Source organism: Mesoplodon densirostris, chromosome 7 (genome assembly GCF_025265405.1).
Source record: "Mesoplodon densirostris isolate mMesDen1 chromosome 7, mMesDen1 primary haplotype, whole genome shotgun sequence".
NCBI classification, from domain to species: Eukaryota; Metazoa; Chordata; class Mammalia; order Artiodactyla; family Ziphiidae; genus Mesoplodon; species Mesoplodon densirostris.
Window position 1 is genome coordinate 77475835 of NC_082667.1, and position 12598 is coordinate 77488432.

Here is a 12598-nt window from a genome sequence, read left to right on the forward strand (position 1 = left end):
TGCTGACAATTATCCAGTGGGAAGTCCAGGGCCAGGAGCGCTCTTCCGTAATTGCTACGTTGGCACCAGGCTGTGAGATAAACATTGAGGCTGTCAGCCCGGGTAACTCGTGTCATCAGCAAGGGCTCCTGGGGAGAGAAGGAGGAGCTGCCTGCTGCCGTTTTGTGCCTTAGACCTTGTGTCCTGAAGACGACGTCTCCTGTATTCCTCTCCAGGTCCCCGGAGCCTGGTGCAGCGCCTGGCACACAGCAGGCACTCAATAAACGTTCATCGAATGCTTAGAACAGAAACACCTGTCAAGTCAGATGTTCAAAGTCCTCTCCTTCAGTTCAGCCAGTTTTTACTGAGTGCCTCCCTGATGCTGGTGTCTTCATATTACGGATGATGAAACAATGCAGTTAAATTAAATCAGGGCTTCTAGAATGACGAGTTCAAGATGCCCCAGGCTCATGAGACTTGAATGGCAAAGAAGCCCAAGTTTCTCTGGAAATTTCCCAACGTGATGGCCCTTGGCCTGGGTTTTTGGCTCACTGGCAAAATGTGGTCATGAAAGGCTCTACAACAGAGCCCTGAAGGACCACAAGGGCCACAGAATCAATGAGAACGTGAACAGGTCCTAAGACACAGGAGTCTGCTGCACACCAGGGAGCTCTGGGAAGCCAAGTACAGGAATTGTGACTCTCCTAAGGACACCTCTGCAGTCATCCTGCCGGAAGCCAGCCGGGTGATTGGAGGGACTCTGGGTCGTCTGCTGGTTTCATGGCCAAGGGAGGGTCCTAGCTCGCACGAGGAAGAGGTTATGTAGAGGGCCCTGTGGGCAATGGCCCGTGTTATCACCAGAGGCGCCCTACAGGACTGCTGGGTGGGGGGTGGGGGTGGGGAGGGACAGGTCCTGCTGGACGGTGGGCTGAGTCCTGTGGTCACTGGCCTGGGGAAGGGCAGGACCTCAGGCCGGGAGCGGGCTGTGGAGACAAGGGGGTGAAGCAGGAAGGCCCAGGCAGTGCAGAGAAGCCTTGTTCGTCCTTTCTCTCTCGAGTCTAGACCTGGAGGAATCTCAGTGTCTCTGAGGGTCTTCCTGGATGACCCCTGGCCAGAGCCATGACCAGGCGCTCGGCAAGTGGCGCAGATCATGCCCTCAAGGCGGGTGTTCGCCGTGGGTGCAGAGTGCCAGCAAGGTGAGGGGTAGCCCAGGTGCACGGAGGGAAGCCCAGGCTGGCGGGCTCTCTGCCTTGCTAAGGGGTCGGCACCCTGCAGGAGAAAGGACACCGGGGGTGATGGTGTGGAAGTTGGTTGAAGAGGCTTTCAAACCTGCCTGAGGGTCAGCATCGTCATTTAACTTGTGGGTGCCTCTGAAGTTCAGCGCGTGGGACAAATTCCGGTCACACTGATGGTTCAGGCTTGGATGCTACCAAACGCAAGGGCTTTGGGAGCTGGGCTGGGTGGGACGGAGGGCTCCTTTGAGGATCGTGGTTCTTAACCTTTTTTGGTGGTTTACAGATCCTTTTGAGCATCCAATGAGTGACGAGGTGGACTCACTCTCCCAGAAAAAGAAAAGCACAAACACATACACGCAAAACGTTCTTGGTCCCCCTGGAGCTGTGGCTGCCAGGAGAGGATGCCTCGTGGAGGGGGTCCAAGATGGGCTGCCCTCGGTGGGCTGTGTTCTGGAGGGCCAGTGCCCCATCTTGGGTTCTCGTTTGCTCTCCCTTAGCCTTTGGTGGAGGCTCGTTTGCATGTTCTGGCCCTCATGTCTGTGCCACGTGTCAGAGGAAGGGCCACTGGGCCATCTTGGGTCAGAGCCCTGGGAAATGGCCCTCTCCCCACCCTGCCCACCTCCACCTGGCATAAGCTGTGGTATTCTGGGTTTTACTTTATTAGGAAAAGTGACAGGACTTCCCTGGCGCTCCAGTGGTTAAGAGTCCACGCAGCCACTGCAGGGGGCACGGGTTCCATGCCTGGTCGGGGAACTAAAGTCCTGCAAGCCACGCGGTTCGGCCAAACAAAACAAACAAACAAACAGAAATGTGGCATTTCCCTGGGGACACTGACTGTAGCATCTGTTTGGGGGCCCAGAGGAAGAAAGATCGCTCTAAATGTCAGGACAAAAAATGTGAAGGAGAAAGTGCTAGAAACACCACCGGGGTCAAGAGCTCAAACCCTTCCCAAGAGGGAACTGCACAGCTGGTTCACTGGGGTGGGCCTTGAGCTGGGACTGGCTGCTTGGTCAGGGTCTCAGGCAACAGCAAACACTGGAGTGGGCAGCTTCCCAGAAGGAAAAGCCTCTTTAGTGAAATCCATGGGGACGCGGAAGCCGCACAAAGCCCTGCCCCTGAGATAAGCGGGTGAACTAAGCCAGGCTGTCTTCCTCCTCATTCATCCCGGCCGGCCGCTTGGGTGCGGGATTCCGTGGAGAGCACGGGCCCGTGAAGGGGCTCTGCAGCACGCCTACCTGACCTACTGCCCTTTCCAAATTGGCTTTAATGAGGTTTGCTCTGTTCCTCATTTCTTTCAGCTGAAGCAATTTCCTTCTGGAATCCTCCCGAAGCTTCTCTTCCACCTGAAAGGATGATGAAAGCATGGGCTTGCTGCTAATGTGATCATCATGCCCTCTGGGGAAACTCTTCTCGGGGGGTGCTAATGGCAGTGGGGGAGTCCCTGAGGGGTAGGGACAGCTGCAGCCCAGCAGCAGGGGTCACAGGCATGCAAAGGGTGGAGGCAAACTCACAGGGAGTTGCCCCCTACGGGAAAGGGCCGAGCTCTGCACCCAGGGCTCAACTATGTTCTACCGCACACTCCCATCCCAGCTCGGTCCCTAACAAGCCGTACGACACTGGGAAAGTTATTTCACTGCTCCGTGACTCAGTGTCCTCATCTGTCCAATGGGGATGATGATACTAGTATCACTGCATAGAGTTATTGTGGGCATTCAATGTTTGGAATAGTGCTTAAGGGCTCTGTGAGTGTGTTAAGTACTGTTGTAACCTATGAAAGGTGGACGGGAATGTCCGCCATACAGTCTCGTTCTAATAACTCGTGATGGGTACTTGGAAATGTTATGATTGGGTTTATTATCATAACTGTTTGTCGTTACCACTTTGAGCACACTCACTGGTGGTAACCTCTCTGGAGGCTTGCTAAAGCAATGTCTATTAAGAATTGCAGCCTACAAACGAAGGCATTTAAAGTGGAGAAGCTTGCCTACTTTTCCCCCCTTGCTTAGGTAACAGTCAACACACGGTAAGCTTGGGCGTGCTCCACGCTACCCTTGGCTGGCCAGTGTAGGCCTCGCAGCTGCTCAATTCTTGGATGCACCTGCTGAGCCCTGGGCCCTGGCACTAACAGGAAATGAGGCAAACACTCGTAAATAAATGGAAAGTTTTTGTGCTGAAACAAATTCACAGGCTGTGTTTTTAGGGATCTGAAGAGGGGGATCACAGGGATGTAATAAAAGACCCAGAAGAGCCCTTAAGAGCTTTCTTCTGAGTAGTGTGGTCCAGTGGAAGAGCCTCTACCCAGCTCCGTTACCCTGGAAAAGTCATCTAACCTCTCTGGGCCTTAGTTTTCTCCCAGGTCTAAACATGCTCTGACTTCTATTTCAGCAGCCTGTTTCATATGCTGCAAAAGCCAAGTCCAGCTTTGGACTCTGCCCCTTTTAGTGTTCTGCATGAACAGCCCCCGTTCCTGTCCCCAAGCCTCAGAGTCACCTTCAGCAGCCGCCCTGCTCCCTCTCTCACACTCGGGGGTCTCACGCCTGTCCTCCAACCCTCTCAAATGCAAGCTGGACTGTGACAACTGGCCTCCTCGCCTCGAGTTTAGTTTCTTCCAGTGCAATCTTAACGGTACTGTGAGAGTTACCCTGCTATAAGGCAGCTCTGTCCAACAGAACTTTCTGCAACGGTACAGGTACTCTGAGCGAGGCTGTGTTGTCTAATGCGGCAGCCACCAGCCACATCTGGGGATCGAGCACTCGAAATGGGGCTGGAGTGGCGGAGGAACTGAATTAAAATTTTAGTTAATTTTCATTAATTTCAGTGTAAACAGTAGCATGTGGCTGTTTGCTATGCCAGGGTAACTGAAGTCAGATGAACCTGGAGTCAGACAAAACTGACTGTGCCATTGGGCTAGTTACTTTACTAGTAACTAGTAGCCTTGACTTTCTCATCTGTAAAATGGAGAGGATGATTTCTAGATCACAGCGCTGTTGTAAAGATTAAGAGGTGAAAAGTTCAGGGTAACGCCTAGTACAGGACAAATTGTAACTATCATTTTCACCCTAATTACTGTCCACGAATGTCATTGCATCAGTCACTTGTTCAGGAGGCTTAGTAGCTCCCCACTGCCTGTGTGGTACAGAGCCCAAGCGCCTGAACTAAGGCAAAACACCAAGCCAGAGATTCAAGAAGCCCCTACGAACTCTGTACGAGGTAAATAGAACTGGATCCACACCTAGATAAACCATAATAAACCTGCTGGAAATCAAGGGAAAAGACAATCTTAAAAGCAACCGGAGAAAAAGACAGATTATGCAAAGGTACAACAGTTAGGCTTACAGATGACTTCTAAATAGAAATAATAGGAGCCACAAGACAATAGTGACATATCTAATGCTGTATCTAATGTGCTGAAAGAAAAGAGTTGCCCTTGTAGAATTCAATACGCAGTCAAATGTGTTTTAAGAATGAAGGTTAAATATACATCTCCAGACAGACACACAGGCACATCTGAGAATTTGTCATCAGCAGAGCCACAATGAGGGAAAACATTAAAGGGTATTCTTCAGACACAAGAAAAATGAACACAGGTGGGTGATCAGAGATGCAGAAAAGACAAGCAACAGTAAGGGTGATGTGTGGATATGATACTGACTATAGCAAAACACTAATAATGTCTTGTGGGGTTTTAACTATCAAGAGGAGTTTAGAAAATGACAGCAAAGGCTTATAACTCTGGAGGGGGTCAGTGAAGTTAAGGTGTTTGAAGCTCACTGCACTGTCAAGGAGAAGGGCAGGATTATCAACTACTAGTGCCTCCTGGGAAGTTAAGAATGCAGGGCTTCCCTGGTGGTGCAGTGGTTGAGAGTCCGCCTACCAATGCAGGGGACGCGGGTTCGTGCCCCGGTCTGGGAAGATCCCATATGCCGCAGAGCAGCTGGGCCCGTGAGCCATGGCCGCTGAGCCTGCGCGTCCGGAGCCTGTGCTCTGCAACGGGAGAGGCCACAACAGTGAGAGGCCCGCGTACCGCAAAAAAAAAAAAAAAAAAAGATGCTTAGTTTCAAAAATACAAAGGTAACAAGTACTGGGGAGAATATGGAGAAATCGGATCTCTTGTACACTGTTGGTGGGAATACAAAATGGTATACAGTCACTATGGAAAACAGTATGGAGGCTTCTCGAAAAATTAAAAATAGAACTATCATATGATTTAGCAATCCCACTTCTGAATGGATATATGTATATATATATGTATATATATGTGTGTGTGTGTGTGTATATATATATATATATATATGTATAAGAGAACTGAAATCAGGATCTCAAAAAGATTGGACTCTCATGTTCATTGAAGCATTATTCACAATTGCCAAGATATAGGAAAACATTTTCAAGAATTATTTTAAAAACTGTGCCTTTCAAGAAGAGAGTGTGGTAATTAGTAATAGAAGTCAGGTGGAGAAAGGTGAGTTTGGTTTTTTCTTTTTTGCTTTACTCTTCTTTATTATTTTTCCCAATTTGGAAGATTTTAGAATGTTTAAGAAAGATAGTGGAAAAGATCCAGATTAGAGAAGGTATTGAACAAAATAAGGATCCTTAGAGAGTGCAAGGTGATGCAATCCAAATCAGGAGTAAGGGAATTGGGTTTAGTAGGAATAGAGCTTCTGTTCTATTACCAAAGGAGATAAAGATGGCAGCAGATGTAGTAACTCTATTATGTTAATTAACAGGAAAGTTCTCCTAATGTTTTTTCTTTTCTTTTCTGTGAATTAAAAGAGATTATCTCCTGATATTATAGCAAATGGTGGGGACATGCCATTTAAGAATAGTGCAGGGCCTCCCTGGTGGCGCAGTGGTTAAGAGTCCGCCTGCCGATGCAGGGGATACGGGTTCGTGCCCCGGTCTGGGAGGATCCCATATGCCGCGGAGCGGCTGGGCCCGTGAGCCATGGCCGCTGGGCCTGCGCATCCGGAGCCTGTGCTCCGCAACGGGAGAGGCCACAACAGTGAGAGGCCCACATACCGCAAAAAAAAAGAAAAAAAAAAAAAAAAAGAATAGTGCAATAGCTGAATCACTTTGTTATACAGCAGAAACTAACACAACTTTGTAACGCAATTATACTCCAAGAAAGATTTTTTTTAAAAAAACAAAGAAGAGTGCAGAAAGAGAGAACAAAGTGTAAAGAGTGGGAAATGATGGGTCCAGATTAATGTAGCAGAATTAAAGGGCAATATTAAAGGACCTTTTAGGTTAGTGATCATGAATTTATAAAGGAAACAATCTAAACTATTATACACTTTACTTGGGAAGACTTTGAAAGCTGGAGATCAAGAAAAGAGAAAGCAATGGTTTGGGTTGATCCAGCATAATTAAAAGACACTGGAACAGGGCTAGGGACAAACACACTATTAGATAATGGACATTGGAATGTAAGAGAGTAAGGAGAGATACAAAGGCAGTATCAGGAGAAAGCAAGGGAGTAAACAGACTTGCATCAAAGCACTATCATAGTGGTGGGGTACTTGAACAAGTGAACTGGAATGTGAGAAGTTATTGTAAAGGGATGGCATATTTGTGTGAATAATTTTTAAAGACTATTTCTCTTTTTCCAGCTCTGATTTTTATTTTAGAGGACTGACTCCTGAAAACTCGGTTTCCCAGGATTCACTGACAACTAGCTTCCAATTAATTTTGAGTAAAGGAAGGACTGGTGAGAGTTTGGAAGAAGGGGATAGGGGAGAACCCAGAATGCCCTCTTTCTTTGAGTTGTACATACAACTGAGGCTTCGTCTCCCTCATGCGTCCAATTCCTGCTCAAGGGCTTCTCCCTCCATGTTCCCAGCACCCACCAGCAGTCTCTACATTCATTCCAGTTCTGCTTAGGGGATTCAGTCTTTCCAAACTCTAGGTTGCCTTCCTATTTCATTTGACTCCAGCTTTTATAACTTTTGAAACAAGCTCCTTTTATTAAAATCTACTTTCTAAACTTCCTGAAGCAGATTTCCTGTCCTGCATGAGTAATCCCAGGAAAAAGATGCTCAAGATGGGACTCTGGAATAAGGTTTTGAGCTTGAATGTAGTAGTTGCCATTAAGAATTGCCAATGCAAAGACAAGTGCTTCTTCCGAGTAGTGGAAGCAATAAATAAATTACCAGCAATATTTGCTTTGAACATATTGCCAGTTGAAGACAATACTTTTACATCTCAAGCGGCAGCTGATTTTGTCTATTACAGCAGTAATAACTACAAGCACCACGGGGACCATTAGCTGCTTCTTATAGCACCAGAGAGCTTACAAAATGAAAATGTTTACACTTAATGTTAAAAGGTGTTAGGTGTTTAAACTCTCAGATCGAGGCATGGGAAGACACAGAGAGCCACAGTGAAGGCCTTAAAATTTTCTCATGTCTTAGAGCCACACAGCAGACATGGCTGAGGATCAAGTTTCAAATCTAAAAGTGTGGGTTGCAGAATTAAAATGCAAGTTCAACGTACATCTGTGCTAAGCCTCACAGATTAATATCAGGACATTGATCAGGAAGAGCTGGGTATTAAGATAAGGATATATTGAGTATTTAGGATAAGTGCAGGTAGGCAAACGCAGATTCATATGAAAATTTTTAACCCAAATCTTCCTGTGGTTTCCTCACCAAAGGAAGCCATCCTTCTTCCTCCCCATTTGAGGAAACTAACCTTCCCTTACTTAACATATCTCTAAAGACCTCATCTAAATAGGTTAGTTTTCAAGGAAATTTCTACTTTTCTCAAGACCCACCCACATCAGCACTTATTGCATCCTAATAACTACAGTCAGATTCCAGCAGGCCCCAGGAGGCAAGTATAATGTCCACCCTGGTAGGAGTTAGCATATACATCAAAAGAAATGCTATATCCTGCCAATGTGTATCAGCAGAAATCTGTAGAATGTGTGTGTGTCATATGTTTTTTGGGGGGTTTTTTGTTTGTTTTTTTTGTGGTACGCGGGCCTCTCACTGCTGTGGCCTCTCCCGTTGCGGAGCACAGGCTCCGGACACGCAGGCTCAGCGGCCATGGCTCACGGGCCCAGCCGCTCCACGGCATGTGGGATCCTCCTGGACCGGGGCAAGAACCCATATCCCCTGTATCAGCAGGTGGACTCTCAACCACTGCACCACCAGGGAAGCCCTGGCATATGTTTTATAAGTGCTAGACTGAGAAAGATGGAATATAAAGTTGGAAGGGGTTGAATTTATTATAAAGAACATACCTGAGATTCAAAGTATTAGCTCTAGCTGATGGAATTGGCTCTAATCGTTGGCTTGTTTGGCTGACTGAAACATAGATTCAATAGTCAGCAACATTCAAAGAGGGCAAGATGCCATAATTTATCTGACAGAATGTAGACAAAGGAATCCATGTACTTAAAATGAGAATGTTGGAGTGGATTAATTATGTAAAACCCACTCAACTATCCCACATTTATGGCCCCACAGAGGTCACCGATAACATTCTTCTTCAAGACATTAAGACATTCTTTGATGAGAGAAATACAAGCATCCTTGAAAACCTCTGTGGCATCTGTCTTCTGTGGGCTAAAGATGACAATGCGGGATAGCACCAATGAAATGGCCCCCGTGCTTTTAACAGGAATATGGGGTTACAGAGTAGCAGAGGTTAAGTGGTAGCATTTAATGTGAGAAACAAGGTGAGTGCAATTATCATAAAGGTCAGCAGGGCAGAGTGGCACTATTTTCACCCAAAATGATTTCCAGCAGTAACAGATTAATCACATTTACACTGGGAATTACATTGATGAGCAGGCTTAAACTGTATAAATGAAAATAAAATTCAAGCACAATGAGCAGAAACCTGCATTGATTTTCCAGGAATGAAAATTACAGCCTCGCCCAGACCTAAACCAGAGATCAGGTGGCTACAATAGCTTCAGGAACTTTGCTGCAACACTGTCAAAAGTATAGAGTGTGATTATTTTTCCTCCAGGTCTACCTCAAAGGGGTTTACAATTTTCCAGGGGGAATGTTTAGAAAGAAAAGTGGAAAACTCAGAATTTTTCAGAGATTATTAAGATAAATTTACACACCTGAGGTTCCAAAACATCACTGTGGTCTTCAGGTCATAATAGGGCTTATGGAAGCCATGTGATAATTGGAATTTTGACACAAGTTCACCTCACTAGAAATCCTGTGCAGTGAGCTACACTATATTTCCCCATATCTGAATGTATTTTTGGAGTACACATACTTGGAAAATGACAGAACTCTCAACCAAGGTCAGTGCTATTAAGAACGGCTACTGCCTGACATCCATTAGGATAGCTATTATTAAAAACAATAATAAATAACAAGTATTGGCATGGATGTGTAGAAATCTGAACCCTTCTCCATTGCAGTTCCTCAAAAAATTAAACAGAATTACCATACGATCTAGCTATTCTACTTCAGAGTATATATCCAAAGGAATTAAAAGCAGGGACTTGAACAGATGTTTGTAATTTCACGTTCTTAGCAGCATTATTCACATTAGCCAAAAGATGGAAACAACCTAAATGTCCATCAACAGAGGAATGGATAAACAAAATGTAGTATATACATACAATGGAATATTAATGACCCTAAAAAGGTAAAAAATTCTGACACACACTACGATACGGATGAACTTTGAAGACATTATGCTAAATGAAATAAGCCAGAACCGAAAACACAAATACTGTGATTCCAGTCATATGAGGTACTAGAGTAGTCAAATTTTATAGACAGATAATAGAATGGTGATTGCCAGGGTCTGGGTGCAGTGATGAATGGAGAGGTGTTGTTTAATGGGTACAGAGTTTCAGTTTGGGAAGATGAAAAAAGTCCTGGAGATGAATGGTAATGATGGTTGCACAACAACGTGAATGTACTTAATGCCACTAAATGGTACACCTAAACATGGTTAAGATGGTCACTTTTATGTCATGCATATTTTGCCACAACTGGAAAAAAATACATAGGAAGGGCCAAGTGGAAGCTCCTGGAACTGTCCCTACATGAAAACAATACCAAAAAATAGCAATAGCACATATCTGGGGAATTGGCAGAGACTAAAATAACCATGCAGATGGGAATCTCCATCACCTGCCCCATTTAAATAATCTGTTTGGCCTGTAAAAAAGGCAAATAAGTCATGGACAATGATTGTTGATTATCATAAGATAATGAGGTACTAATTCTAATCAAAGCTGCTGGATTTTATGGGCCTTTTTTTCCTGGAACAAATCAAAACATCTCTAACTCCTGATACACAGCTATTCATCTGGTGAATAGTTGTCTCCACATCAAACAGCAAAGGTAATGGAGCAGTTGACTTCTATCTGACAGAGACAGAAGTACACTCAAACTCTGTCTTACTTGAGTGCTATGCCAAGTCTCCCGATGTCTATAATATTATAGTCCATAGGGAGATTAGTCATCTGGATATCACAAAAGCATTATGGTAGTCCACTGTATTGATGAGTTTATGGTGATTGGACATGAGAAAAAGTAGGAAGTACTCAAGTTGTGTCAGTAAGATACACAGATGTCAAAGAGTGGGAAATAAACTCCATGAAAATTTAGGATGTCAAATATATCACAGCCTAAGTATGATAATGCACACAAACAGAAACCAACCTCCAGAAAGCACTGAAGGTCATGTTGCTTTGTTTTAAAGATGGAGGCAGCACACAGCTAGGATTCCGAAAGACTTGTTACACACTCCCTTTCCTCAATCCCATTCCTGATAGTGACTGCTCTTTCCTTTGACCTCTTCTCTCCTGTCCTCACCCTTCCTTTATTGTTCCCTATCCTTCTTACCCCTCTGCCCTCTGTCATTCTTCCTCATAGAGAATAGCCTGGGCTATTATTTGTATTCTTTACATTCTTTATATCTCTCTCCCGTCCACCCCCCACCTCAACAAAGGCCTTGTACCAATTAAGAAAGTAAACATTTCAAGTCTTCAGAGGATTGAGAGGAGAAAGGTTATGGGGAAATAGCAAATCCTGACAATTTAAATATTCTCTATGTATCACATAAGTATATTTATTGTAAATAAATTCATACATGCAATACTAGTACAAATAGAAAATATTCACAAGCTACCAGACTGCCAAATTCTGCATGAGATACAAAATCACATACCTATACTATCTGCTTTTCAATTTATAATTAAAACCATGTTACCTCAGAATTTTTAAAATAGCATTTTGATAATTATAAAAAAATTATAACTACATTAAAATTTTAAATTTCTGCACTTTTAAAGACACCATTAGAAAATGAAAGGGCAAGCCACAGATTGGAGAAAATATTCATGAGATATAGATATAGATATAGATATATACATAACATAGACTGGCATCCAGGATATGTAAGATGATCTTACAACTCCATAGTGAAGTAGTATTTGGGGGAAATACTACTTCAGAATTATAAGAAACAAATATTTGTGTTTAAGCCACCCAGCCTATAGTATTTTTTATTGAGATATAGTTGAAATATAACATTAGGTAAGTGCAAGGTGTACACTTGTTGGTTTGGTACATTTGTATATTGCAGTATGATTACCACCAGTAGCATTAGCTAACACCTCTATCATGTCACACAATTATCATTTCTTTTTTTGTGGTGAGAATAATTATGATCTAGTCTCTTAGCAACTTTGAAGTTTATAGTACAGTATTGTTGACTGTAATCACTATGTTGTGCATTAAATCTCCAGGGCTTATTTATCTATCAATACCAGTTGCAAGTTTATATCATTTGACCACCATTTTTCCAATTTCCCCACCCCCAGCCCCTGGAAACCACCATTCTACTCTTTGCTTTTATGACTTTGGCTTTTTTAGATTCCATATATAAGTGATATAAGACAGAAAAAGACAGTCTATGGTATTTTTGTCATAGCAGACCAAACAAAGGAGTATTTGGGAGATGCCGTATCATGTAAGCTTTTTAGTCAATGGTGAGAAATATTGATTTTATTCAATTACAATAGGATAGTGCAATGCAGAGTTGGGTTTGGAGGCTTAAACATGGGAGAAAAATGATCTAATTTAATTTTTAAAGATTATCTATGGGGGGAGGGCTTCCCTGGTGGCACAGTGGTTGAGAGTCCGCTTGCCGATGCAGGGGACACGGGTTCGTGTCCCGGTCCGGGAAGATCCCACATGCCGCAGAGCGGCTGGGCCCGCGAGCCATGGCTGCTGAGCCTGCGCGTCCGGAGCCTGTGCTCCGCAGCGGGAGAGGCCACAGCAGTGAGAGGCCCGTGTACCACAAAAAAAAAAAAAAGATTATCTATGGGGAGTTTCCTATAGACAAGTAAACAAGGATTCAAGAAGAAACTTTAGAAGGCCCTTTTTAAGAGTCCAGGT

At 44.2% G+C, this 12598-nt stretch overlaps 1 protein-coding gene across 13 annotated transcripts in view; it reads right to left on the reverse strand.

The window, feature by feature from the left end:
- The window catches only part of LOC132493387 (forkhead-associated domain-containing protein 1-like), a 127453-nt gene that overhangs the window by 25913 nt on the left and 88942 nt on the right, over positions 1–12598 (reverse strand). For 8 of the 13 annotated variants that reach the window (XM_060103867.1, XM_060103871.1, XM_060103863.1 and 5 more), the window contains one exon: positions 2450–2557. The exons of the other annotated variants lie outside the window; for them this stretch is intronic. In XM_060103867.1, coding sequence (XP_059959850.1) covers positions 2450–2557 — 108 coding nt within the window. The remainder of the gene's footprint in view (positions 1–2449; positions 2558–12598) is intronic. 13 annotated transcript variants of the gene reach the window in all.